At 42.6% G+C, this 25,131-nt stretch overlaps 1 protein-coding gene across 1 annotated transcript; it reads left to right on the top strand.

The window, feature by feature from the left end:
* The first annotated feature begins 2,609 nt into the window (after positions 1-2,609).
* Positions 2,610-24,796, top strand: olfm3a (olfactomedin 3a). The gene is made up of 6 exons (XM_037078330.1): positions 2,610-3,167; positions 18,575-18,718; positions 19,171-19,326; positions 20,864-21,083; positions 22,273-22,379; positions 23,920-24,796. The coding sequence occupies exons 1-6, from the start codon at positions 3,048-3,050 to the stop codon at positions 24,595-24,597; spliced, it is 1,425 nt and encodes a 474-aa protein (XP_036934225.1). The 5' UTR covers positions 2,610-3,047; the 3' UTR covers positions 24,598-24,796.
* Positions 24,797-25,131: the final 335 nt, after the last annotated feature.

The raw sequence follows: 25,131 nt of genomic DNA, 5'->3' as shown, positions 1-25,131 counted from the left end.
AAATTAACATGCACACATGGACTGGAGCATATTTCCTTTTCAGTGTCAAAGTTTCCTCTTCAAACGACCAAGGCCGAGGACGGCTCTGTAGAGCTCATTGGTAAGCAGTGCTTAAAGTGGTGTATTGAAAAGCAGTTTCATTCCCTGTTGCTTTAAACTATGACAGGATGTTTTTTTTCTCTGCTTGGGAGAGAACAGTGTTGCAGTCTGAGCACAGCATGGCAAAAAAAAACAGCAGACTGCTCAAAACATACCAGATAAACTTTAAGGCATCAGAACCAACATTTCATACCCAAAACTAAGGGTAATGGGTAAAATGCACGTGAAATGAAGACAATAATCCCGCGAATCGAAGCATTGAGACACAAATATTCACCGCCTACTGTGTGTGAAGGTTCAGTGGTTCTTACTGAGTTATGAAAGTTCAAGCTTTCACATACTCACAGAGTACATTTAAATACAGCTTGTTAACCTCTTCAGTCTGCTACTCGCACACCAACTGCTGCTGTTTGTATGTGCAATTAGCCCTCAAACACACCTCCAGTGGACAGTTCACTGCCGAGTAGGATTTTGTTTTCCTGCCAGATTTTTACTGCTTCTCTGCATGATTGCACACTGTATGTAACAAAAACCTAATATCAATATTTTTACTCACTAGTTTATTGTTCACCTAAGTGGCTAGACTGATAAAGACAGATTTTTTCCAATTATGTCTTGCAGATACGAATGTCTATGCAACTTTGAGGCTGTACATTGGTACAGCAGTGCTCAGTGCTAAATGTTAGCATCAACATGCTAAAATGCTCATAAAGAGAATGCTAACAGCCTAACGTTAACAGGTTATAATTACCATGTTCAATCTTAAGACAGTGTGTTACCATGCCAGCAGTTGCCAATCAGCCCTAATTACACTAAGTACAGCCACAGGGTTGCAGGCATTTGGTGATGAACCAAATTATTGGACAAATTCTAAATTTTATTAAATGACAATCATTTGTATGGGTGTTTCGCAATGTGAAGGTAATTCTGATAATGGATGAACAGTCAGGAGATAATCAAAGCCATTAGGATTCCCCCCTCTGGAGACCATGGACATATGTAGCAAATTCGATAGCGCTCGATTAGTCTCAGGCATTGTTAGTGCATGGGCCAGGACAGGAAGGGTCTACAACAGCCACTGCCAACATCATTGGTACCCATCCACAGAGCATCAGAGCTTCTTTCCTCAGGCTTTCCCCCCTGTGTGGCATAAAGGGACTACAACTCACACGTAATAGCACAATGTTGTAGAATTGCAATAAATGAACCTTGAACCTTGGTAAGATTTAAGTACTTTCTTCAGTGTGTGATTTCTCTGCTATCCTCTGCAAACAAAACTTACAGCAACATGTAATTTCTGATGCATTTCAGTGAAGAGCTCAAAACAGTTCTCAGTTTTTTTCTGATATCTCAACAGTTGCCTCCTCTAACTCCACAACTCGGTCCAAAGTGTTTTCATACAGTACCCAAGCCAACAAGAACACATGGAAGATCCTGCTAGCCAATTTAACATTCTTCCAAGTGAGAAACGCCTTGCTGATGTAACGAAAACACACAACAGATTTAGAGTCTAGAAGAGAAAAAAAAAACAAAAACATTGAAACTTCCAAATGCTTTTCTTGACAGCAGGGGTGTAGGACAAAATTTTGGACAACTCCCTGCATCCACGGCTTTTCAGTCTAGCATGTCCTGCCAGTATAGTTGTGCCTCCCCTCTTATAGCCCTGCTTTACACTGACTTCTTGTTATCTTGTGCACCTATTGAAGGGCACTAAAAATCATAAAGAAAGAAGCGAGACAGGTAAAAGGTGAAGAGAAAGATGATGCAAATGTAACCAAACTGAAGAGAAAACACATTATTGCACAGAAAAGGAGACAAGGACACAGACTGTTTGGAGAGACTCTACTTCACGACACCCAAGAGCAAAAGTGTCACACAGCCGATGTCCAGATTATGAAGACTTCAGCTGCGAGCGCTGCATCTCGTGGCATCGTGCCGCCGACTTTCTAGAGGCAGCCCCGTCACACTAGTCTGCACTGGCATCTCATCTCCCCACCGCTGCTCTACTGGTGAAAATCTCAGGCAGGAGATAGACAGAAAAACTGTTCCAAGGTTGAAAAAAAAAAAAACAGGTGTGTGCAGAACTCATCAGTCAACCTTGTAAATAAAAAAAAACTCATAGCTCTCACTCTGAGTGACAGTCATAAAAAAAAAACATCAGCAGGGAATATTGTTGTTGTTGTTATGGTGAAACCTTTTTCACGTCCACTATTTATCCTGATGACCTTGAGTATGGGAACCTTTGGGTGTGAAAGGCGGTGTGTAAACTGTGAGATGCAAGAGCGTGTTAATGACCACAGAGCATCTGGATCTCAGCCAAGCACAATGCAACACGATTAGTGACAGACACCTGTAAGGTAGAGAAGACCAGCTCTTATATCATCATCCTCCTCCTCCTCCTCCTCCTCCTCCTCCTCCTCCTCGTCTAGATATGCGAGTGGGGACTATATGTTAGACTGTAACTTGTCAGTTTACAGCCGCAAACACACAGTAGTTTTAAGCAGTCTTTAGTGCATAGTGATGGTAGGAGGCAGCGGCACTGAAATCAACAGGCATTTTCATATGTTAAAATAATTATGGACAAATGTGAAGGTGAATAAAAACATAGATAGATAGATAGATAGATAGATAGATAGATAGATAGATAGATAGATAGATAGATAGATAGATAGATAGATAGATAGATAGAGCGCTAAACCCATCAAGTGATGTCACAGCCTTGCTGCGCCTCCCCTGCAGTCTGCTGGACCTGAGGTTTTTGAATATCCCCCACCCACCCTTCGCTCAAAACTTTTTTTCCCCGGCACTGCCTTCAGTCGGAGCACCGGAGAGCGGTGGGTGTGATGCCGTTGAGCGTGTGGTCGCCGCGCCGCCGTCGGAGCGCTCTCTCTGCGGTCGGACCACAGTAAGAAAACGCGCAGGACGGCGAGCAGCAGCACAGGAGCTCTATGTTTAAGGACTGCACATTGGAGAAAAGTGGCTGCCCGGAGCCCGTCAGCATGCGGGTCCTGTTGAGCGTCCTGTACCCCGTCCTCTCCCTCACCATCTTCGGATTATATCCCTCCATGGTGAGTTTCTTACTCTTTTACAACCCTGCAACCTGTTTCATGTCCGAGCCTCAGTGTGATTATTGCTCACAATTAAAGACAATGTTACGCGCTTGGAAGACGCGGTGCACGTAGTTTCTCTGCCCCGATGCGTGACGGGTTTCTGTCACAGAGGCTGTCGCGCCAAACTTCACTCAAAAGTCGCCCAATTTAATACGGTCTCGTTTACCGCCAGGAGCACAAAGCCGGCTGGATATGATTTAATGGGCTTTACACGTCCTTAAGGACAGGACTACACTTCGGCTGTATTGATTTCCAGAATAATTATCTTCCAACTGTGGATAATCAGCACGCCTGCAAACCTCCCCCGCAAAGGTGGGCTGAGACACATGGCGAGAATCTAATCGAAAAACTTAGAAAACGCAGTGCTTGTTGGTGAAATGCAAGTCGCGTCATTTCGTGTAGGTGTTCGAGTGCCGTTTCAGATGACAAAGATGACACTCAAGTCAAACTGCGCACCAGACAACTGTGGCGATCGCACAAGAAGCAGAAAGTCGCACCAGCATTAATTCACTTCCCTGAGGAGCACTGCGTTGATTTAAATGTAAATCGGGTTTATGCTGAACCACAAATTCTTTTTGTGGCTAATCGCCTTTGATTGTTCACCCATCTCGCCCACTTGTGGATCTCCTGTTTGGAGGCTAAATGGCTTATAATGCAATTGTGAGGGCATGCACATTAGGCATGTCAGCACGGGATATTGATTGTTTGCCTCCAATAGCCTGGATGCTGATGCTTGAGACCTAAAGTTGCTTTCATTTGTGTCATAGAATTACTGTCCAGCAGGAGCAGGGATATGTCCCAGTGGCATAACCTCCTCCTCCCCTCACCAAGGACCGTCCCTCCTCTGCCTGCCTCTGTCAGTGCTGGCTTTAGCCCTTGTGCTCAATCATAAGAAAATGTAAGGGAAATAGAATTGCATGGGCAGTTTTGAAATGAGGTAAAGATGGAATAACATGACTATAGCTGACAAGTCAAAGTCCCTTATGATTAATGGATAAATGAATGTGTTGCTCAGGGCTCGGGGTCTCCTGGTAGTGAGGGTGAGGTCTGAGGAGCTTTCCACTCTGCCGGTGCTGAAACTTCACTGCACATGCTCTCCGGCTATGCAGCAGAATGACAGGAAATATGGAAATGCTACTCATTGTTTCACACGCAGCCTTCCAAACCTTTCTGAGCGGGGCGTAGTGCCTGCTGATGAGACTCCACTCCAGTTGCAGACAGCGCTTAACTCATATGGTTGAGATGCTTGATCCATCCACGTCAGGCCATTAACCAATTAGTCCATGGACAGAAAACAAACTGATGGCAGTTTTGTTAATCACTTCATCCTTCATGTCATCTATCAAGTAGAAAAACAAATGTCTCCTGGTTGCAGTGCAGCTCTTAAAGTGTGAGGACGTGCTGCCTTTTCTTTCATGCGATCTCAAATGCCTTGGATTTTCGACTGGATTTTCGACTACACAAAAAGGCAGTTGGATGCCTTCAGTTTTGTTGTTTAAAACACCTTATAGGTCAAGCAATTCAGTAAGATGGATAAGCATTAGATAAGTTGACCAATATTGAAAAATAATATCGTTCCAGCCCTGTGTGTCCCTGGTCCCTTCATTAACAAAGAGCTCTGGCTATCTACTCTGTCATCCCATTTATATTTTAGAAGTATGTTTCTGCAGTGTTACCTCTGGTTACCTCTCATGACAATCACTCAGCTCAGTCTGTAACCCTCATCTGTTTGTGATTAAATCAATGAAAACACTACTGCCGTGGAGGAATATGAGAAGATATTGCTGGAGCAAGAGCTGCATGCAAATCGCCAGCACGTACGGCACTGAAGGCCTCTCTGCCTCAGTGTTTAAAAATGATCTGGAAAGGCGAACCTTTTATGGTATTACACTAAGCTGGAAATTATAAATCTGTCACTCACAGGCTGTCAGATCTTGTACACAGGGCTTTGTTCATTTAAGGGAGAGGTGGCAGCCTCTACCGCTTGGCATTTAAGTTTATGTGTTAGTGCCTTACAGGGTTTTTTTCCCCTCACAGGTTTAGATGAGCAACTTTAAAATAACCTGTTACAACCCAGATCTTCTCTGGATAAAGTGGCTAAAGCTAGGGCTGATGGTATGGATTTTCACATTGTTGTGCTGTGGCATCTGGTTAGACAGATATTACCTCTGCAGTGTACACAATGGATCCCTAAGGAGCCTTTGTGGGAAAATGAAATATTTGCATAGTGTAGTTTTCCCTTATGGTCTGTGCCAGCCGGGTAATTACACAGTGGCTGCTAACGGCACTGTGTAACTCTCATCATGATCAAAATGATGACTGGAATTTGTGTTTTATGATTACACATTATATGCCGCACCTGGAGGACATATCGATTGGAGGAGAAAGACAGATGTAACAGACTTGAGGAGTCTGACGTCAGACCTGTGCCTTGGACTCAGCTGCCCACTGAGACGTATCCCTCCATAGTCAGCTAATGGCTGTAATTTTGTCTAAAAGTCCATTTTGAGATTTTTTGCCTTGAATCGCATTGATTTTATGTAAGTTATATTTTATGTATTTTCACTATTGTCTTTCTGTATAACTCTGTTTTATGACCTGGTAATGCCAGTATGAAACAGGTTGTGATTATTTGCACGTCAGTGCAGCACAATAGCTTCAATATTACTGTGTAACTGTGCAGTATATCCAGATGAGGATGCTCCTTCTAACTATATTTGAAATCCAGTTATCCAGTAAATAGAGGAACGTAAAGGAAACATATCATGCTCATTTTTGGGTTCATGATTGTTTTGCATTACTACTGCATTACATTTAAATACTTTGATGCTCTAAAACACATCAGTTTTCTCATATTGCCCAGTGCAACAGCATTCTATCCCCCTTCTGTCTGAAATGCTCTGTTGTAGCTCCTGTCTCTTTAATGCCACGTCTCCCAGTCAGCTCTGATTGGTCAGCTTACACGCGCCTGAGCCAGCACCAGTAACAACAACAGAGAAGCTTTGCTAAATCAATTCCTGCATGCCAAACTAGCCCTTAGGTATAATGCAAATGTGTGACATGGTGACTTAGTGTGATGTCACAAAGTCACATAATAAAAGGTGACACAGGAGGCGTTTGGGGAGCATTGTTTTCTCTGGGAGAGAGGAGCCTCTGTTGTTGTGGTCTTATACCTGTCTAACTTTGAAGATCTTTTACATGCACAAGAACCTATAAAACACTGAAGGAAACAAAAACAAAAAGCAAGATCGGTCTCTTTTAATGTATTTCAGTATTAAAATCACCAATCTGTCAGAAGAAAAATGATTTTGCTGCCAAATAGTGCCATGTTGTTCTCTAGGATATGAAGTAATCTGGCCAGGGTCAGCAAACAGGTGCAAACTATTGTGCCTTCTCTTAGGGTGCATCATGAACTTGAATCCTTCTTGATTTGTTTGTGCCCTGGCAGAAAAAAAAAAAAGGTGTGCATGGCTGCGCTGAACAAAACTCGAGTAACTGTGAATAATATGGATGTTGATGAGCAGCTTCTCTTGGGGATTAGGCTAGTTACCACAGCTGTGGGATGGAGCTTTGTGTAGGAACTTGCCCTGCTTGTTAGATGCTGTGAGTAGGCGGCTGCATGAGGTAGGTGGCGGGCAAGCGTATACACACACCCACATGCAGTCACACTCTAATCCACTTGTAACGTAAATGCCAGTTTTGTTATTTATTAAAGGTGCAGTTTCCAGCCGCTGTTCCTATATTTTCCGGTTTTGATCATGTGTGATTTAATCATATGAAACATGCTCACTGCTGCAGAGGTTGGCGGGGGGGGGGGAACCCTGCAGAGAAGATTTTACATCCTCTCTCCGATTCGACGTCCTGTTGATCGTTAATCATGTGAAACACAGAGAGGCGTTCTTTGAAGTTATTGTGCAAAGTAGAGCTGAAGGGGCTCGTCTGCCAGCCGCCGATTTTTTTTTTTGCTTGTTCGAAATTCTTTTTCGGCTTCCATTAACATTTCATGCGCCTGGTACACTCAAGCTGGGTAGCAACATTTGTCTGGCACAGATGCCGTATTAAAAAGAGGAGACTTGCCGTGGGGACACACCTACAATCGCACGCAGCCATTCAGAGACGGTAGGAAAAAAAAAAAAAAAAAAAGCTGGAGGGTCTCATATCTCACATGGCTTTCTTGCACCGGAGGCTAAATTAAGGATGACATCCTCTAACTATATGTGTCAACACAAACTAAGCAAACAGCTCGCCACACTGCCAACCAGCAAAGTCATTAGTTGTGACGCTGCATGTTTCATGTTGGGAGCAGGCAGGGGGGCTGTCAGACGCGATGGACTGGAAATAAAGAAAGTAAGTCCAGCGGTGATGGATGTGAATCGTTTATAGCAGCAGCAGGGTAAATATATGACGCTTTGTGTCTCAGACTTTGAGAAATGTTAGACTGTGTGAGCCTGTGTGAGGTTCTAATGAGTTTGCTGTCACTTCGTTTCGAACGTGCGCTTTAGGATGTGTCTGTTGTTCGGTGCGTGGGGCTGACACATTTTTGTGGGCAATTCAATGGAGCTCATGTTTGTCAGGCAAATGAATTCATCCTGTTGATTAGCAATGCGACGTCCAAGCACTGACAGTGACAGATCACCAACAGTTACCTTTGAACAATTTTCTGTTCTGCTGTTCTTTGCACCATTTTGCCCCTTTGAAAGGTTATTATTCATTCCATAAAGACATCAGAGGTAATATTAACACATAAATGGTTATAGGTTTTTTTTTTTTTTATATATACACACACACACACACACACACACACGATGAATACGACTCTTTAAAGTGACTTTCCCTTGTTTTGAGCTCTCTTCTGTTCCCCTGGGTGAGTGCATCTCAGTTAATAATAGTCTAAGCATAATTACAGGAGTTGAGACATGATGTTGAAACTACCAGGGGCATCGTTACAGCCCTCTCCCTCTGTTCCCCTTATGATTACTCTAATTACAGCCCGAGCGGTCTTTATATTAGACGCCGATCACTGCGTGAGAGCTGAAAGGCTGGACTTGATAGGAATGAAAGGCATTTGTGGTTTCAATAAATTTATACTGTACTCAGTCAACCAGTGAGATGATTATGGGCTGCGCTTGTTAATTTCCTACCAGCAAAGATAAAATGTAGGCTAATATAACTAATTCAGTAGCTTTAAACCGACAGAGAAAGAGATTAGTACTGATGCTGAGGTAGCAGATCAGAGTTTAGTTTGATATAAGCTACCGAAGACTGAGGTTTGGGTATTTTTGTGTACTTGTAGTTTTGTGTGTGTGTGTGGACCTGACCAAATCCCCTGTGCCCCTTTGTTGCTGTGGCAAAGCGTTCCATTTTTGCACAGTACAAATCAATTTTATTCTGATCATGGTGACAGATATACAGCTTGAAATTTGTGATGGCATCTTTTTTTTAGTTGGTTCTAGTTGGTCCTTGATGTCTCATTTTACAGCCAGCAAATGTCAGTTTTCACAGCTGAAATGGCATCTTTCCCCAGGAGATTAGATCTTCAAGATAAAGAAGCCAACGTCGACGGGTTAAAAACTGGTGCTGTCAAAAGTACAATAAAGACATACTTGAGTAAAAGCAAATATCCTGCGTTAAGTACTATACATACGGGCTCATTTTAAGCCTTCAAACAACTAATATTAAATGTACCAAACTATCAAAAGTACAAGTACAAGTAAATCATATATGTATTTACATGTTGTACTGTATGCTATGGGTAGACCAGTTGTTAGGCTTGTTGATTATCAGATCTAATATTCAAACATTTTTAAGTTATCATTTGCAATTGAGTAAAAAGCACAATATTAAAGTATAAGAAGTATAAAGCAGAAAATGGAAATAACTTGAGAAAGCACGGGGACCTCAGAAGTGAGTGTACATGAGTAAATGCATTTAGTTACATTTCATCTCTCTTCAGTCTGGCTGAGGTCTTTATGGGTCCAGCTGACTCGTTTCAAAATGAGAATTGTAAAAGCAGTCTTTATAATACTTGTGGAATGCAGTTGTTATTTGATTGCAGTGTACAGCTAGTTCCTCCTTATATTAGAAGTGTCATACATGACAGTTTAAGATCTGACTTAATTCTAAACAGCGGTGGTGTAAAGGCTAGAGAAGCGAACTTGTCACTGGTTTAATTGACTGGCCTGATAAATCTGAGAGGGAGAGGTGAAAGGCAGCACTTGCCCCTCCCTCATTATCGCCACTGAAGTGCCCTTGAGCAAGGCCCTTAACCCTCCAGTGAGCTGCTCAATGACCAGCAGATCAGACTGTGGTTGTACTTAATAGCGTCCAGGAGTTAATGTGCAATCCTGATACTATTTTTGAAAAGTATGTCTTCAAGTTTAACATCACAAGAGAACATGTTTGTTGCTTGAAGGTGCAATATGTAAGAATCCCTCTAGAACTCCAAACAGCTGGGGGTCAGCATCTCACCAGAGTGAGTGCTGACTACTGCTGCTGTTGGCTAGTTAGCGATGCAGCAAGCTTTCTTGACTGGGAGTGCTATTATGTAAAAGGATGAGCAGAGGCTTGCTATTCTACCTTTGTTTTAAATGCTTGAGTAGCACTGGCTCGGCAACTGGAGCTCTGTAAACTTCCCCAAATGCAGGAGAGCAGGACAGAGCAGCTACAGCGTCAGCATCCCTAACTCTCTCAGCATCCAGGGCTGACTTCCACACTGTCAAACATGGATGTAACCCTACAGACAAATATAGATCGTGAATAGGTTCTACATGGCTTTTAGAAGTTAATACTCAGTTATCATCGAAGGGACAGAGATAGTAAGCCAGACACTCGGCACATTTGCAGCCCGTTTTATCCATTCCTTGCAATTTTACTCTTGTGTATTTGAATTTGGAGAGGCTCGATAAAAAGCCACCATGCTCGCTCCCTTTAAATGTCAAGTATCACTCTGAGCACAGCCGTGCACTCGGCTTCAATATATGTAGAGAAATCCAAAGCTAGACAGACCTGCTTCGCCTGGCGATAGTTGTTAAGCCATGATTGGACAATCATTGTTCAGGGGTGGGGTTTAGAGACATATGTGATCAGTAACAGTCTAAGATGTTTCTTTTCTTCAAAAGCAAAGTGCGTCTTTCTCACAATTTTTCACACATGTTCAGCATTTACACAGTAATTCCTCCAATGCATGAGAAGAAATGTGACCAATTCCACATTTAGTCGGTTAATTGCTGTATATTCCCATTTCATCGTACTTCAATTTAAAGCAACAAGTACATGCACGTATTGTTGAAGTTGCTGAAAGTTTTTCAAAGCAAAAACTATCATTAACTGGAGTTAAAATCAAAAGGAAGCAAGTTTAAGGAAAGTAGTTAAGCAAAATAAATTGGAAAATAGCTTCAAAGAACCTCCGGGAATGCAATGATCATACTAATTTGATGGTATCTAAGAGTTTAAAGCAGTATTTTGATGGTATTGCTTTACCCAGAGTGGATCCCATAAATGCAATTATTGTCTGTTGCCCTGCTGAGCAGCAAGCGAAGTGAACACATACATCCTTAAGTTCTGCATAATCTTATTTTCAGCACATTCTTCTGCTTCGACATCAGCGTGGACACTGAAGTGGAGCGTTTTGGTTTTTTTTTACTGCGGCTTCAACATCCCCAACATACTGACACCGCTACCAAGCATAATTGGGAGCAGGAAATTCAAAAGGTTGCTAAAGAGCGAGGGAAAAAAATCAGATGAACCACCTTTGCTGCAGCATTTTGTGAAAAGTCTGCAGATTTGGTGGCATTAACATGGCAGAAATGTCCTTTTCCCGGAGGGGTAAAGCCGTCGAGGGTTTCTTATGCGATTGCTAATGAGCACGCTCTCGAACACTCACACCGATGAGCTGCCAGGACATGCGAATGTTGATGATACAGATTTAATTTGATCAATTAAAGGAGGGTTCTTATCATGGCACACTGCTCCACTAGAATCACCAACATAAGAAGTAAAAAAAAAAAAAAAAAATCCAATTACAGTGTCTCCTTAGGTAATGCTCAACGCGAGGGTCCTTCAGACTTTCCGAAAAAAAAAAAAAAACACCAGTTTTATCATCCCATGGCTTAATTTTAGCTCCATCGATTTACCCTATTTACCTCAGTGACACTCTGGCAGTCGAGGGGACACTTCTCTACGGATAAAAGCACAGAGGCACCCATCACAGCCCGAGACATCCTCCACCTGACCGAGACGCGGCTTTGTGTCACAACACTGTCACCGTTGCTTAGTATTCTGCTTGTGTATGCGCGTGCCATTCAGTGTGGCCCGGAGCTGTCCACTGGCTTTACCCCGCCGATAATGTTTGATGACTGTTTCATTATCGTCCTCCGTGGCGCTTATGACTGACGTGTCGTCTCGCTCAGTCAGAAAACTCATTGAAGCGCACCCCAGTGAAGAAGCAAGAGGGCGTGAGCGAGATAATGCCGGAGCTCATTCAGAGACCGTGCGAATGTGCCGAGCTCCTGTGGAATTATCTATTCAATCTTCTCTTCGCCGGGGTCAAAAAAGGCAAGAAGGTGGCACGCCTCTAGGAAATTAATCTCCCCGCACGCCTTTCATCACAGTCACATATGAGAGAAAAGATGGCTTTCTCTGCTGCCGTGTCTCTTTATTTCCCCCCCACCCCCTCCCTCTTTACCTCCGTGGCATGCAGCCGTCTCTTTGTCAGTATCTTACTGCAACCTTTCTGGTCTCGGGATTACAGCTGCCAGGATTGCTGTTGCCGCCGTGTTTAGGGGTGTTACCGTTTGTCATTGCCGTCTTGGATGTCTGCATCAGTGTGGTTACAGAGCTGGCTGCACATGCAAGTTCATCTCCCCCCGCCATCAGAGCTAAAATGTTAACTCATTTAAGCAGCATGATCATCAGTTACTGCACCGACACGCGCATTCCAGTTCACTTGCCTCCAATACCCTGGTGGGTTTTTGTTTGGACAGGTTGATAGATGACTAGATAGATAGCATCTGTTTAGGTCTCTGTCCCGTGGCAGGCAGGACGACAGCATTACTGTGATGAGAGATTTAGCTTTATTGGCGTCTCTGGCACCTGGATGTTCTTTTGAAATGAATAACAGGGATTTTTTTTTTTTTTAAGTTTGAATCTCACACAGTGATTTTTCTAACCTGCTAATACAAGTTAAACAAAAACAACTGATTGTCGCCCAACGAAGTAGAAACGGGACAAATGACAAGTTGGATGTTCTGATACTGTATGAAACTGAAACTGATATTTCCACTGATCTTGTACCTCCATTCTCCTCTGCCAACGCCCAGCAGGCCCTTTTTTTTCCCCAATGCATCCTAACCCATCAAACATACTTAAATCTGCTAGATCCTGATTGTATTTGGATCAACATCAAATCCTATTTGGACAACAGCCACCTAAGTACGTAAACATTTTTTTCCATCAAGATCCGCACCTTTTGTCATGAGAAATGTTCACAATTGACGAAAAATCTTCCAATATTAAGGAAAGTGAGAAAAATGCGCCTGGATCTGGCCCTTCATTCGAAACTGCACCAAAAGTTAATGAGGTCTGTTCGAGGCCAGCACCTGTCTTTTATCCAAGTGTCCTAGAAATCTGTTCAGTAGCTTTTGTGTAATCCTGCGGACAAACCAACCGACGGAGGCTGGCAGAGGTAATAATGTCCATTTGTGCTGACCATAATGCGTCAAAACTGCTATTGTCCGCGGCAGTCGGTGTCAAATTCCCAAAATGAGGGCATTGTTGCACAGGCTGCACAGAATAAAAGGTAGATAGACTGAGAAAGGAGGCGAGTAATGGAGCTCCTCTAAAGTAGTCTCAAGAGCCACGCACACAGAGCCGGCGAGGGAGCATTTCTGATCCGCTAGCTCAAATGTGGTCTTCTGAGCACAGGCCTGTGATGAGCACTCAGACCCTCCATGCCTGGGACGTGTCTTAGGAGACTCTGGAGGCAGGAACGAGAACTAATGTCTTCCCTCCTCTTCTTGCCTCTCATAGACTTACTATTATGCCAACAGCAAAGTGCATAGGTAAATAGCAAGAGCCACTTTGAGAGCTTGTGTTTTCCCTCCCTCCAATATTGATGCTTTGAATATTTCCAGACAATTGCTTCGAAGGGCCGAACAGAGTGTTCAGGACAGCCTGAAGGGTTGCATAGAGTTACACTATAACGTCCGTTTGTTTCCTCTATGCAGCTCCAGCTGCTTCTTTCGAGGGATTTTGTTAACTCTCACACTATGAATCCAGACTGTATTTATAACAGATTGATTTCTGCCGCTGCCACTGACAATCTTTTAATTTTTTAGCGCCAGCCTCTCACCTGTGGTATCCCTCTGGGGAGTTCCTCACATTGCCAGACTCATACTGCTGCAGAGTAGCAAATGGAATCAGCCTTCATGACAGTGGCAAAAGAAATTAGATCAAGAGACCAAGGCTATACACAGCAGGGTGGAGATTCGTTTACCGTGAAGACAGTCGGGCCAGAGTATACGGGCCCGCAAATACAGTGGCAGATGCTTGCTTGGTCTAGCATGCAGGGGTGCAGAGAGCGGCAAAATATCTTCCATGAAATTATGATTGCTCTGATTTTACACAAACATCACAAGTAGAAGTAGTATGCAGGGCTAAAGGACAAGAAAACAGAGACTGAACAGGGGCCTTAGAATAAGAATTGAACTAAGTTTGTAAAAGACAAAAGTAAAGGAGGCAGCAACACATCTAATATCCCCCGTCCTTCCATCAGTGTTTTCAGAAGTATAATTGTGAATTGCTCCTGGTCAAGGGTATGTGCACAGGAAGTGATTCGGAGCTGATGACAGCAGCAGACTCTCCCTGACGTCGCTGAGTAACTCAATCTTAATATATCAGCCCCTCCATTCGCATTCGCTCCCACATCAGCCCCCCGTGTCTTTCCCTCAATCACACGAAAAGGTTGATGAGGACAAAGTTAATGGTAAGTGTAAAGTAGCCAAAGTGAAATACATGTTGATGACAGAATAACAAAACAGAAGAGGGATTCAATTAGGTGTGTAATTGACAGGATACCTGTGTGCTGTGCAGAGCATGAATCATGTCTTCCACTAGGTGGAATTCATTATCTTCGTTGTTTACACTTCTTAGGTGCACTGTTGACTAAGGATGCTTTAACCGAGAGATCTATAATTTTCAAAGTCAACCCTACCTATGTACAGCATGCCTGCTGTGAACAAACAGAGCTGTCCACCTGAATATAGACACCCATGGTGATAGCGCTTAAACTTGAATTGTTACAACAAATGTACTTTTTTTAATTTGCAAACAGATGTTTCATTTTGTGTCTTTGGAATTTCCAAAGCAAATTTGTAGTCGCGGTTCAGACCAAAGGTTCCAGATGTAATGAGACAAAACCCTTTCATGAAGATGCAAGGGAAGGTTGCAGCAGTGTGAACTGACACGTCTCAGCTCGACTCAAGCCGGCCGACTGTGTTGCCTGTGACTCAGCCTGTGAAGTTGCCAGTGGCTGGTGTTCGGATTGGTCATACTTTGTTGGCCAGATGACAGATAATCTCGTATGAGACAGACCTGTTAACAACACATAAACATGTCATATTATGTCATATTATTATACATCCTTTCCTGTCATACTTTGTTGGCCAGATGACAGATACAGTCCTAATATACAGTACTGTAATTGTCACTCTTGGCTTCACTGAGGCGTGAAAAGTTGGAGGGCTAATTCACAGTTCAATCAGGTCGTCTCATAAAAGTCCAACATTAATAGGCCCTGGAAGTGAGACTGACCTTGTGTGCAGCAATAAAAGTAATAAAGCCATGATCATTCATTATAGATGGCTACTGGACTGTGTGATGCTCTTTCAGTTAGTAAGTTATAATAGATCATTCATTAATCGAGGCCTGTTTTCCACATAACAGCCCGATATTAGATTACTTTGTGGGTTGTTGGGTGGATACGGCAACATGGACAATTGTACAATATGATGGTATCTAATGAAGTGATGGTTGTGGTGAGACTGATGGAATTGTCAGGCTATTTGAGATGTTGTTGTATCACTGTGTGTTATTTTATTTCTGTTATTCTTTTATCCTCATGTCATCCTGAAGAAGATATCCATGTCCAAAGAGTCCTCAATAGTTAAAAAAGGATACAAGTGAAGGAATAGATACTAACAGACAGATTAAGATGTAAAAATAGCTTTCAGTTAATTTCAAGTGAGAAACGTAATGGAGACAGACTTGCTGTTGTTGTCTAGGAAACAGAAGGGGGTCAGAGCAGTTATCCAGGTAAATGTATAGGAACCGATTTCAGATGAAAAGTGCTGCAGTTTTACAACATAGCACGGTTTTTACTGCACTGAAGCACCTTTATCTGTGTAAAGGTTTTAAAGAAGACACTTTTAAAAAAAAAAAAACTGCAGGAAGTGAGAGTTTATGTTTACAGCAATTTATGTAAACAGAAACTCTTGACTGACCTGGTAAAATGTGCGTGTTTGTGTTTGCTGTGGCAGGGCTTACTTTTTAGATTGCAAGTCGCGGTTCTGTTGTGCACGCTGAAAATTCACCAGCTAATATCTGCAGTGCCGTTAAAGGTTTTATTCACTCAGCCCGAAAGTGGGAGGCTGTGGAGCCGACTGAGCACTCTGAGAGCTGTGATGTGATTTAGAAATCATCCACAAGTCAAACAGGAAAAAAAAAAAAAACAACTAATGAGTAGATGTTAACAGGTGAGTTTTTTTGCTGGGATAAACACAGGATCAGTAATGTCTTGGATAAACTAGTTTGCTTTTTAGAAAAGGTTAATGCATCTGAGCGCTGATTATATAGATGGCATTTTTCTGAAAATCCATTTGAAACATGACCACATGGCCTCAGCGCCACATGATCCAAAATAAAAAAACACAAAAAAAAAAAAAACAGGGGAGTGATACATTTCGCCGTGTCTCCCTGGCTTGACAGTAAACATATTGAATGCTGGCACAAAATATCGTCTGCTGGCAACTTCGCTCGCAAAATATTGATGACCATTGTATTTCAGCCTCCGAAAAGCCACGAGTCAAACCCTGGCGAAGAGAGATCAGGGGGAAAAAAAAAAAAAAAAAAAAAAAAACACAGAGGAAACATGAATACATCTTCTTGGCAACCTGTTATGTGTTTGTGTGTGCAGTACATACTGCATGTATCCACCCGTGCTTTTCTCTGTGTGTGTGTGTGTGTGTGTGTGTGTGTGTGTGTGTGTGTGTGTGTGTGTGTGTGTGTGCGTGTGCGTGTGTGTGTGCGTGTGTGTTGTGATGCCTGTGCAGGGAGCAAAACTCCGCTGGGCAGCTGGGGAGAGCTCTGAGCTGCTGGATGCTGTTTGGTGAGGATGATTAATGACCAGACTTTGGCGCGCGGCTCTGTGAAACTATTGTAGCCTTGAAGCTGGATCTTCTTCTTTTCTCATGAAGTGAGGGATAGAGAATATTGAGAAAACTGGCCTTCGGTTCATCAACAGCACCGTTTCTTAAATAAATACAACCTTATTAAACTGCAACAGGTAAAACATGTTGTTCCTCGTGGGTGATGTAGTCATACCTCGGCTCGATCGAATAAGTAATGACAGCCAGCGCCCGTATAGAACCGTTCATTCATGTCTGTGCTGTCGTGCGTTACTGAGTGATTTTTAATCAATAGATAAACATTAGTGAGATGGATTGTGCTGCAAATGCCATCTTTTTGTCTAACCCTGTTTTATTTTGCTCCCCTGTTTGTTTTCCTTCATTCTCTCCTCAGCACACGTCGGTGCCCTCCTTGTTTATCCCTCACCTCATCTCATCATCTTATGGCTGCTGTCTTTGTACCTCTCTGTCATGATATATCCGCCTGCACACCAACTCTTCTGCCTCCATCTCTCCCTCTCTCTCTATCTCCCTCTAATTGACAGTCAAGTCTCCTTTCTTCTTCTTTGTCAGCATTGTCCTCTTTTCTTTGCGTTTTCCAGCTACTGTTTACATACACAGCAGCCCCCCCCTTCATTCCCTCTGTTTGTTCGTATCCCCCGCCTCCTCCAAATTTACCTCCTTTTCCACTGATATGTCACTCGGATTATAGGGGATGACAAGGTTTACCAGCGGAGTCCTTGGTGGCAAAGCGCATGAATATTTATATGAATACAAAAGCGTCTTCGGGCTTGCTTGTCTGTTGTTACCTGATTGAAGTGTCAGCTAAATCTCTGTATTGCTTTAGAGTGCATGGCCGCAGGTCCTATGAATAATTGAGAAAAAAAACACTTGAACTCGCTTTAAGTTGCACAAAGTTCATGTCTTTAGTTTTCAAAGTTCTGCAAACACTTTTCTACTCCCATAGTGAACATAGAGCTTGCGTTATCACACCTTAGTACCTGGTATCCAGCTCTTATTATACATGCATGTGGTGACCTCGTGTTAACCTTACTTCCATGGCCAAGGAGCATTTAATGCTACATTAAAATCTATTAAAATGACAAGACAATAGAGTGGTTCATCTACGACGATTACTCAAGCTAGGGTACTTAATTCAGTTTAGCTATCAGTTGTTAGTAATCTGCGAGCTAAGGGGCAGACAGTCGTGTACACTATCCATCTGCGTAAGTTAAACTATTTGTCACCTTGATTTATTAAAAAAGGAGAATTTGGCAGCAATTCAGATTCCCAAATTATCTCAGTAAACTCGCACCAAATTATACTAGTCTGGTGATGGGAGACAAATTAGTGTGTGTAGTCATAGTGAGAAGCAGGGTGTTTATCAGTCTTCAAAACAAAAGTATTTTGCACACAACCTTTTGGTACGCCCTTGTCACGCAAAGAAAGACTCTGATTGTTTGTAATGAAAAACACCCAGGTGGACATCTTCGCCCCTTGTCAGGAGTGATGCTATGCCGCTTATTCGAGTCAAGTTTTTAGACTTTCTAAAACAAGTCTTTACTTCTTCTGGGTGTAGTCTGATGAGGCATGTGATCTGCTACTTTCTACTGTGCCCTGTTTTTTCTGGTGTATTTATGATGACGAATGTGATTCACAAAAAAAGAAATGGGGAGGCAAACTTGTGTCCTGCCAGTGGAGAATTTTATCAGCAGGTCAAGCCATGTTTTAAAAAAAAACCTGCATATACGCGCTTATTTTGATGTGAAAGTGGTCTCACTGATACTAAGAGCAAAGAGTGTACAGCTGAGTTATAGCAGGTGTGTTCAAGTGAAACGCATCCACAGCAGCACGTCTTTGTCGCTACATTACTTCAGGCTAGCGGCTCGCCAACGAGAACCAGTCTTGCGTACACACACAATATCAATAACTATAATGTTTACGTGCATTCGTTTGCATTTGCAGACTATCGGCCCGAAGGAGGGCTGGCAGGTGTACAGCTCGGCCCAGGATGCTGATGGGCGCTGTATCTGCACAGTGGTGGCACCAGAACAGAGCCTGTGCTCCAGAGACGCCAAGAGCAGACAGCTCCGCCAACTCCTAGAGAAGGTAAGCAAATGTAATAGGGCGATATTTACCTCCCCAGTGCGCGCACACACACACACACACACACACACACACACAAACCCCTGTTTAAGATGAGAGCGATGAGGGAAACAAATCGCTTTACCGTCCTTTTGAGGAGTGTAGTACTCTCAATACTAGACGTTTTATCATGTGCCTCTAACACAGGTGCTCTGCTGCTAGGCTTTGCCACGTTTGCTCCTTTTCAGCAATTGCCTGTTTCACGTTCAAGCACACACGGGCCCACCAGGGACAACCCATCAAAGTGCCTTTCAATTAGTCCCAGTGAAAGGAAAGGAGGAGAGAAAGACAGGCATTATCTATTGTAAAGCTAACTATACTATCCTGCACTATACTATTCTATACTACTAAGTGCCCTTTCTGTGGATGGTAACCCTGTTTTGTCAGGTTATGTATTATGGCTTGTGTTATTCCAGGTGCAGAACATGTCTCAGTCCATTGAGGTGCTGAACCTGCGGACTCAGAGGGATTTCCAATATGTCATGAAGATGGAAAACCAGATGAAGGGCCTGAAAACCAAGTTCAGACAGATTGAGGATGACAGGAAATCCATCATGGCCAGGAACTTCCAGGTAATCCACAAGCCTCGTTTAATCATAGCCTGGTTTAATCGAATGTTCAATCAATCTTTTCTATTTAGGTTTTTGGGTTTTTTTTGTTTTTTTTAATATACATGCCGTAAATGTTCCTATGCAACATTGATTTCTCCAATGTTATTTACACAAAGAGGTTAAGTTATTTTGTAGGGCTTTTTTTTGTTTTTGTTAAAGACCTTGCATTTGTGCACTTTGTTATATTTCATTTTAATTCGAAGCAGGGAGCTAGACAGACACTGGGAAAAGAGGGCCCAGGGTCAGATTCAAACCCAGAAAAATCAATTCACTTTCATTCTGCAAGCCAGAAATTCTGGCAAGATTAAGAATAATTCATGACATCGAGTTCACAAAACACTGCGTTAGTGGGAGTTCTTCAAGAAATGATCAGACAGTGGAAACTGCCAGACTGGCTTTATGCAACAGCAACATCGGTTATGTCATCAACATGAGACTTCAGGTCCCCCCTTAAGCTACAACTTGTTACACTTTGCTCTTAAACAAATGGGATACAAACATGTTCATTTGTCATCTTTAGACATGCTGATGAGAGGATCTGGTTACATTTGGACCGGCGAGCCAAGCTAGCTGTTTCCCCGTTTCCAGTCTTAATGCAAATTCGCTGTTTTTTAAACAGCTGATGACTCCCTCTACATTTACACAGAGACTTAAAAAATGTACCGAATTATTTTAGGACCAATACTACATTAAGAATTTTACCAGCAATGTGGAGGTGCTCTTCCACATTTGCTGAGCCGTATCCGACCTGTAAGTGGGTATCTTTCCCCTCATGTGGTAGCAAATCTTTTAGAGAAGACAGACTAAGAGCAGGAAAGCCAACAGACATTCTTTGCAGCGTACAGGAAAATATTCAAAGGCTCTTTAATTCAGAAAGCGCTTACATCTTTGGGTGTTTATGAGGCTGTTGTGCAGCTGCCGTTGGCCTGTGTGGACTGCACTGTACAGCTGGTATGGGAGTACAAATATCTCTGGTGTGGCAAGCTGCAAGTCACTAAATGAGCTGGGAAAACAACGGCGTGGAACGACCACTAGCAGGGCAAGGACATCGGTATAGAAAAAACATACTCGAAAAGATAAAAGGATAGCTATTAACACATCTGAAGGAAAGTTGACCCCTTTTTAGCTGACCTGGTAGATATATAGTGGATAAATATATGGTTTCTTACAAGCTGAAAAAGGGTTTTTAAATCAAGACAGTGAATGAATGAATGAGTGATTTGTTGCTGCATGGCCGGCTGCTAGCTCCATCTCGTTTTTCATACAACAAACACTATAGAAGGTCAGTATGTAAGGGCGTATATAATTCTTATTCAGTTACTAGTCATCCAGTATGTAGGTACATTCCTTCCATACCAGTACTTAGCATTACCAAAGCCGAGCCTGCTCTTCTGTCAAACGAACTGTAACTTTGTTTGTCCCTGACCACTGCACCTACCCACAATCCTCCACCTCTCTCTGTTTTCCATTTCTGCCGCCGCCGCTGTCACTTCTGCAGGAGCTTAAGGACAAGATGGACGAGCTGAAGCCGTTGATCCCCGTGTTGGAGCAGTACAAGATGGATGCCGCGCTCATCTCGCAGTTCAAGGAGGAAATCAGGAACCTGTCGGCGGTGCTGACTGGCATCCAGGAGGAGCTCGGGGCCTACGACTACGATGAGCTCTATCAGCGAGTTCTGCGACTGGACAACAGGCTCCGCAGCTGTATGGGCAAGCTAAGTGAGTGGTCAATGCATGTTTGAACATACACTCTTTCCTACTGTCTTATTAGAGAGAGCACTGGCAGTGGTACTTGCAGTAGTACTAGCACAAGTGGCACTGCGTTATAGTATCTGCATGATGTCTTCAATTGTCGTAGCAAGGGTGTTTTACCAAACCAAGGAGGAAAATGTAGATTTTAACGCTGTATAGCCAGAGTTCCTTGTGGTAATTGAGTTTAAGTGTGTTCATTAAAAAGGCACCTATGTGAATATGTGAAGCAGGTTACCTTTGAAGCCCGCTCTCCACTGCTGTGATGCTTTTCTTTGTTGTTCTTCTCTTACATCCCACACTCAAATTTGTTTCCTTTAGAAAAAAAAAGTGTTTTCACCTCAGTATCATGCCAGTGAAGAAAAGAAGTGATTTGTTTTTCTTCTTGAGGACTGTGTGGTGTATTCACAGACTTTGGTCTTTTAAACAGTGCAATGTTGTACAAAGTACACAGTCTTTCAAAGAGGGCTTCTGAAAGCAGCATACAATAACCAGTTGCCTCGTAATGGGCAGAGAGGGGGCTGTTTGTGGACCTAACAACCACAACAACCACAGCCTCCACTAATTCTACAGTAAAGCACAGTATATTGACTATTAATTTGTCAGCTGAACATTTATCAAGCATGTTCCCTGCACAGTTATTTTCTTTACAGTGGCTAAATAAGCCCACACATAAAACAAAATTAAGGAAACACACTAGAGATTACTGTGATTTACATTCAAGTATTTATGAGTAGTGCAGTTTACCTTAGATGCACTGGTGCTGCGCTACATTTTCATTTTGATGTGATGTAATTTAAGACTTAATGTCCTTGCAACTAAATTTGCTTTAACCAAATCTGTTGTACTTAAGAGAACGAGAAAGCCAGCTGATAAGAATAAGATGGTGATGACACCTGAGGTGGGTATGTTGCCATGTTTTAGGTGCATTTAATGAAAAATAATATGGGATAGGCATGAGAAAGCTGCGTTGCCTCGCCACGAACAGCAGTTGCACCATTACGCTTCAAGTTGAATAAAGCAGCTCGCTGCCAGTGCTATCTTAGTATGCACAGAGGGCACACTCTCTGGTGGCACAGGCATGAAATTGGCTTGAGAAATCTAGTTAGAGACAAAAACCACCACAGCACATCTTATCGCTGCATTTCTTTATTAACAGCGTGTGGGAAATTAATGAAAATCACTGGACCTGTTACAATAAAGACATCTGGAACCCGGTTTGGGGCATGGATGACTGATCCTCTAGCATCGACCAGAAACAACAGGGTGAGTTATAAAAGCGTGGGAGTGATTTCCAGGGGCTGTACTGTGTGTACAGTATCATACTCATGTTGTGTTTACAGAGTCGGCAGCTGAACACGGGGCTCTTATTATGGAGGGAGGTTTGATTTTAGCTGTGCTAATGGGGAGTAGATGTTTTCCAGTTATTATAGTTTAAACTGTGTTTCTTTTCTTATATTCTTATAAATCGTGTCAATTATTCAAAGATTCCCTCCACGTCGCTATTAAAGGGTGATGCCACTAATTTTACACATTAAAGTGTGCTCACAGGTCTTGGAGTACTGCTGCACTGAAAAAAGTGTGAAGCCTTGTGTAGCTCCAGAGGAAGCTGAATATAATCTGATGCATAGAACTGTCTCAAGTGATGTGACTCAGTGGTTAAGTTCCATTATGGGTAATAAAAGGCACCAGATTTTGCAGAACCAGAGATATTGCTTCTTCTATTCTATACATTCCTCTTCCTTTTCAGAACTTGCCCTCAACCTTAGCCACAATGCAACTCGGCAGTGAGTTACATGGAGGCAATTTATCAGATTACCAACAGCTTCCACTGGAGCCACAAAAGGCTTTATACACACTCACAATGGGTAAAATTAGTGGAGTGTCTTTTCAGACACACATAAAAACTAAAAACTGTGTCTGACATGGTTTTGCAAAAAAAAATTTTTAAAAATGAAGCCCTGGGTAAGTTAAGTCAGGGAGACTTTCTTCTTGGCTGCTTAGTCATTTACAATTTTCTGTTACTTTAACTCTTTTCAGACTATTCCAGTATTTTCAGTGAATTCAACCAGCTATTGCCGTGATTTCAATCAGTCAACCATGTTGCTGTTGTCAAACCAAACATCTGTTCTGTTCTCTGCTGCTGTCAGCGACCCTCCTCCACTTCAGAGTCCATCTCGTCACATCCAGATCTTCAGCCATTCTTCATCCCATCACCACCACCAGTATCTAGGTTTCTTCTACGGGGTCTCTGCACTTATCACGGCTTCACCTCCCCTCATATTTCTCACCTTTTTGTGCACATGTCAATAAAAATATTATTCATTCACTCAGAATAAAAGTTTCTTCTAATTGAAGTACATTTCCCTCATTCAAAATTCCAGAATATATGAACATGCATATTTTTCACAAATTTGACTCCCGAACACAGGATGTCCCTAGGTCACTATAAAGTCCATTCACTGTGTTTTTTGCCCAGGAGGCTTTGAGTTTCACACTTGCAAATCCTGAATACTGGATCATGATTGGCTTTCAGATTGTGTGATGTCACAAATCATGCTTGTAGGCCAGCCTCTAAAATGTAAGAACGGCCTGCTAGTGTGAAACTCTGCACATGCATCATTCTCTACAGTGAAGGACAAACATATAACTGTGGGAACAAGGAGAAAAGACACCTTTAGCTGGAATGGAACTTTGAATTCTATAGATTAGATACTGGTTATTTTTGAAGGTTGACATGTGTTTATCTGCCTCTTTCATGTCAGCTGTCTCTCACTACCATTTCTCTCCGTCCTCTCTACTGTAGGTCTGGTATATGGACAGTTACACCAACAGCAAAATCGTGCGGGAGTACAAGACAACGGATGACTTCGTGACAGGAGTGGTTTCCCGAACCTACAGCCTCCCATTCAAATGGGAGGGGACCAATCACATGGTCTACAATGGATCGCTTTACTACAACAAGTACCAAAGCAACATTATTGTCAAGTACAGCTTCGAGACAGGCAGCGTGCTGGCCCAGCGTGCTTTGGAGTTCGCCGGCTTCCACAACATGTACCCATACACATGGGGGGGATACTCCGACATCGACGTTATGGCTGACGAACTGGGGATGTGGGTTGTGTACGCGACCAATCAAAACGCTGGGAACGTTGTCATCTCCCAGATCGACCCCGACACCCTGCAGGTCCTGAAGACCTGGAACACGGAGTACTCCAAAAGGAATGCAGGCGAATCCTTCATGATCTGTGGGACGCTCTATATCACCAACTCTCACCTGTCCGGAGCAAAAGTTTACTACGCTTACTCTACCAAGACTTCGACTTACGAATACATAGACATTCCCTTTCACAACCAGTACTTTCATATCTCCATGCTTGACTACAACGCCAGAGAGAGAGCACTGTACGCCTGGAATAACGGACACCAGGTAATTTTTAATGTCACCCTCTTCCATGTCATAAAAACTGATGATGACTCTTAAACACACGTTTCCTATCACAACTAAAGCACCATCATTTGTGATACAAGGACCTCCTAAGTAACCATGTTTTGTCAGAAATTGGACTATATATTTACTTGCCACTACTTGAACTTTTCTGATTTGTGGCTCTGGATTCTTAGCTGAACTGAGCATGGACACCGATGACTTGATACCTTACTGGAGAAAAAAAAAAAAAAAATGTCATACATTTGTACACATTTCCTTTGCTGCTGATCAGACTGGTATGCCTTATTTGCGATGTGCTGGGTCTGCTAGCTGAAGACTTTTGATAGCTTTTGCATGAATGTCCTAATTTTCTCTGCAGTGATTTCATACTGTAAAATATAGCTTTGTTTTTGTTGCAAATCACTTTTGCTTAACTGCATTTCTGTCTCTTTGAAAGTCTATTTACAAGTATTTAAAACTTAAAGGCAACCCTCTCCTGCGTATTTGCTATAACGTAAAGTGAGCTGATTATAAAAAAGTCGCCATTCTTTTGAAGATGGGCCTGTAAAATATTGGTGTTATGTATGT

The sequence above is a fragment of the Acanthopagrus latus genome, chromosome 19, assembly GCF_904848185.1.
Source record: "Acanthopagrus latus isolate v.2019 chromosome 19, fAcaLat1.1, whole genome shotgun sequence".
Lineage (NCBI taxonomy): Eukaryota > Metazoa > Chordata > Actinopteri > Spariformes > Sparidae > Acanthopagrus > Acanthopagrus latus.
Note: the sequence above shows the minus strand (reverse complement) of the source record. Positions and strands in the feature narration are given on the sequence as shown.

Coding starts and splice junctions, on each gene's coding strand:
- olfm3a (XM_037078330.1), top strand. CDS start 3,048: ATGTTTAAGGACTGCACATTGGAGAAAAGTGGCTGCCCGGAGCCCGTC. Junction 3,168..18,574: donor TCGGATTATATCCCTCCATG/GTGAGTTTCTTA, acceptor TTGCATTTGCAG/ACTATCGGCCCGAAGGAGGG. Junction 18,719..19,170: donor TCCGCCAACTCCTAGAGAAG/GTAAGCAAATGT, acceptor GTGTTATTCCAG/GTGCAGAACATGTCTCAGTC.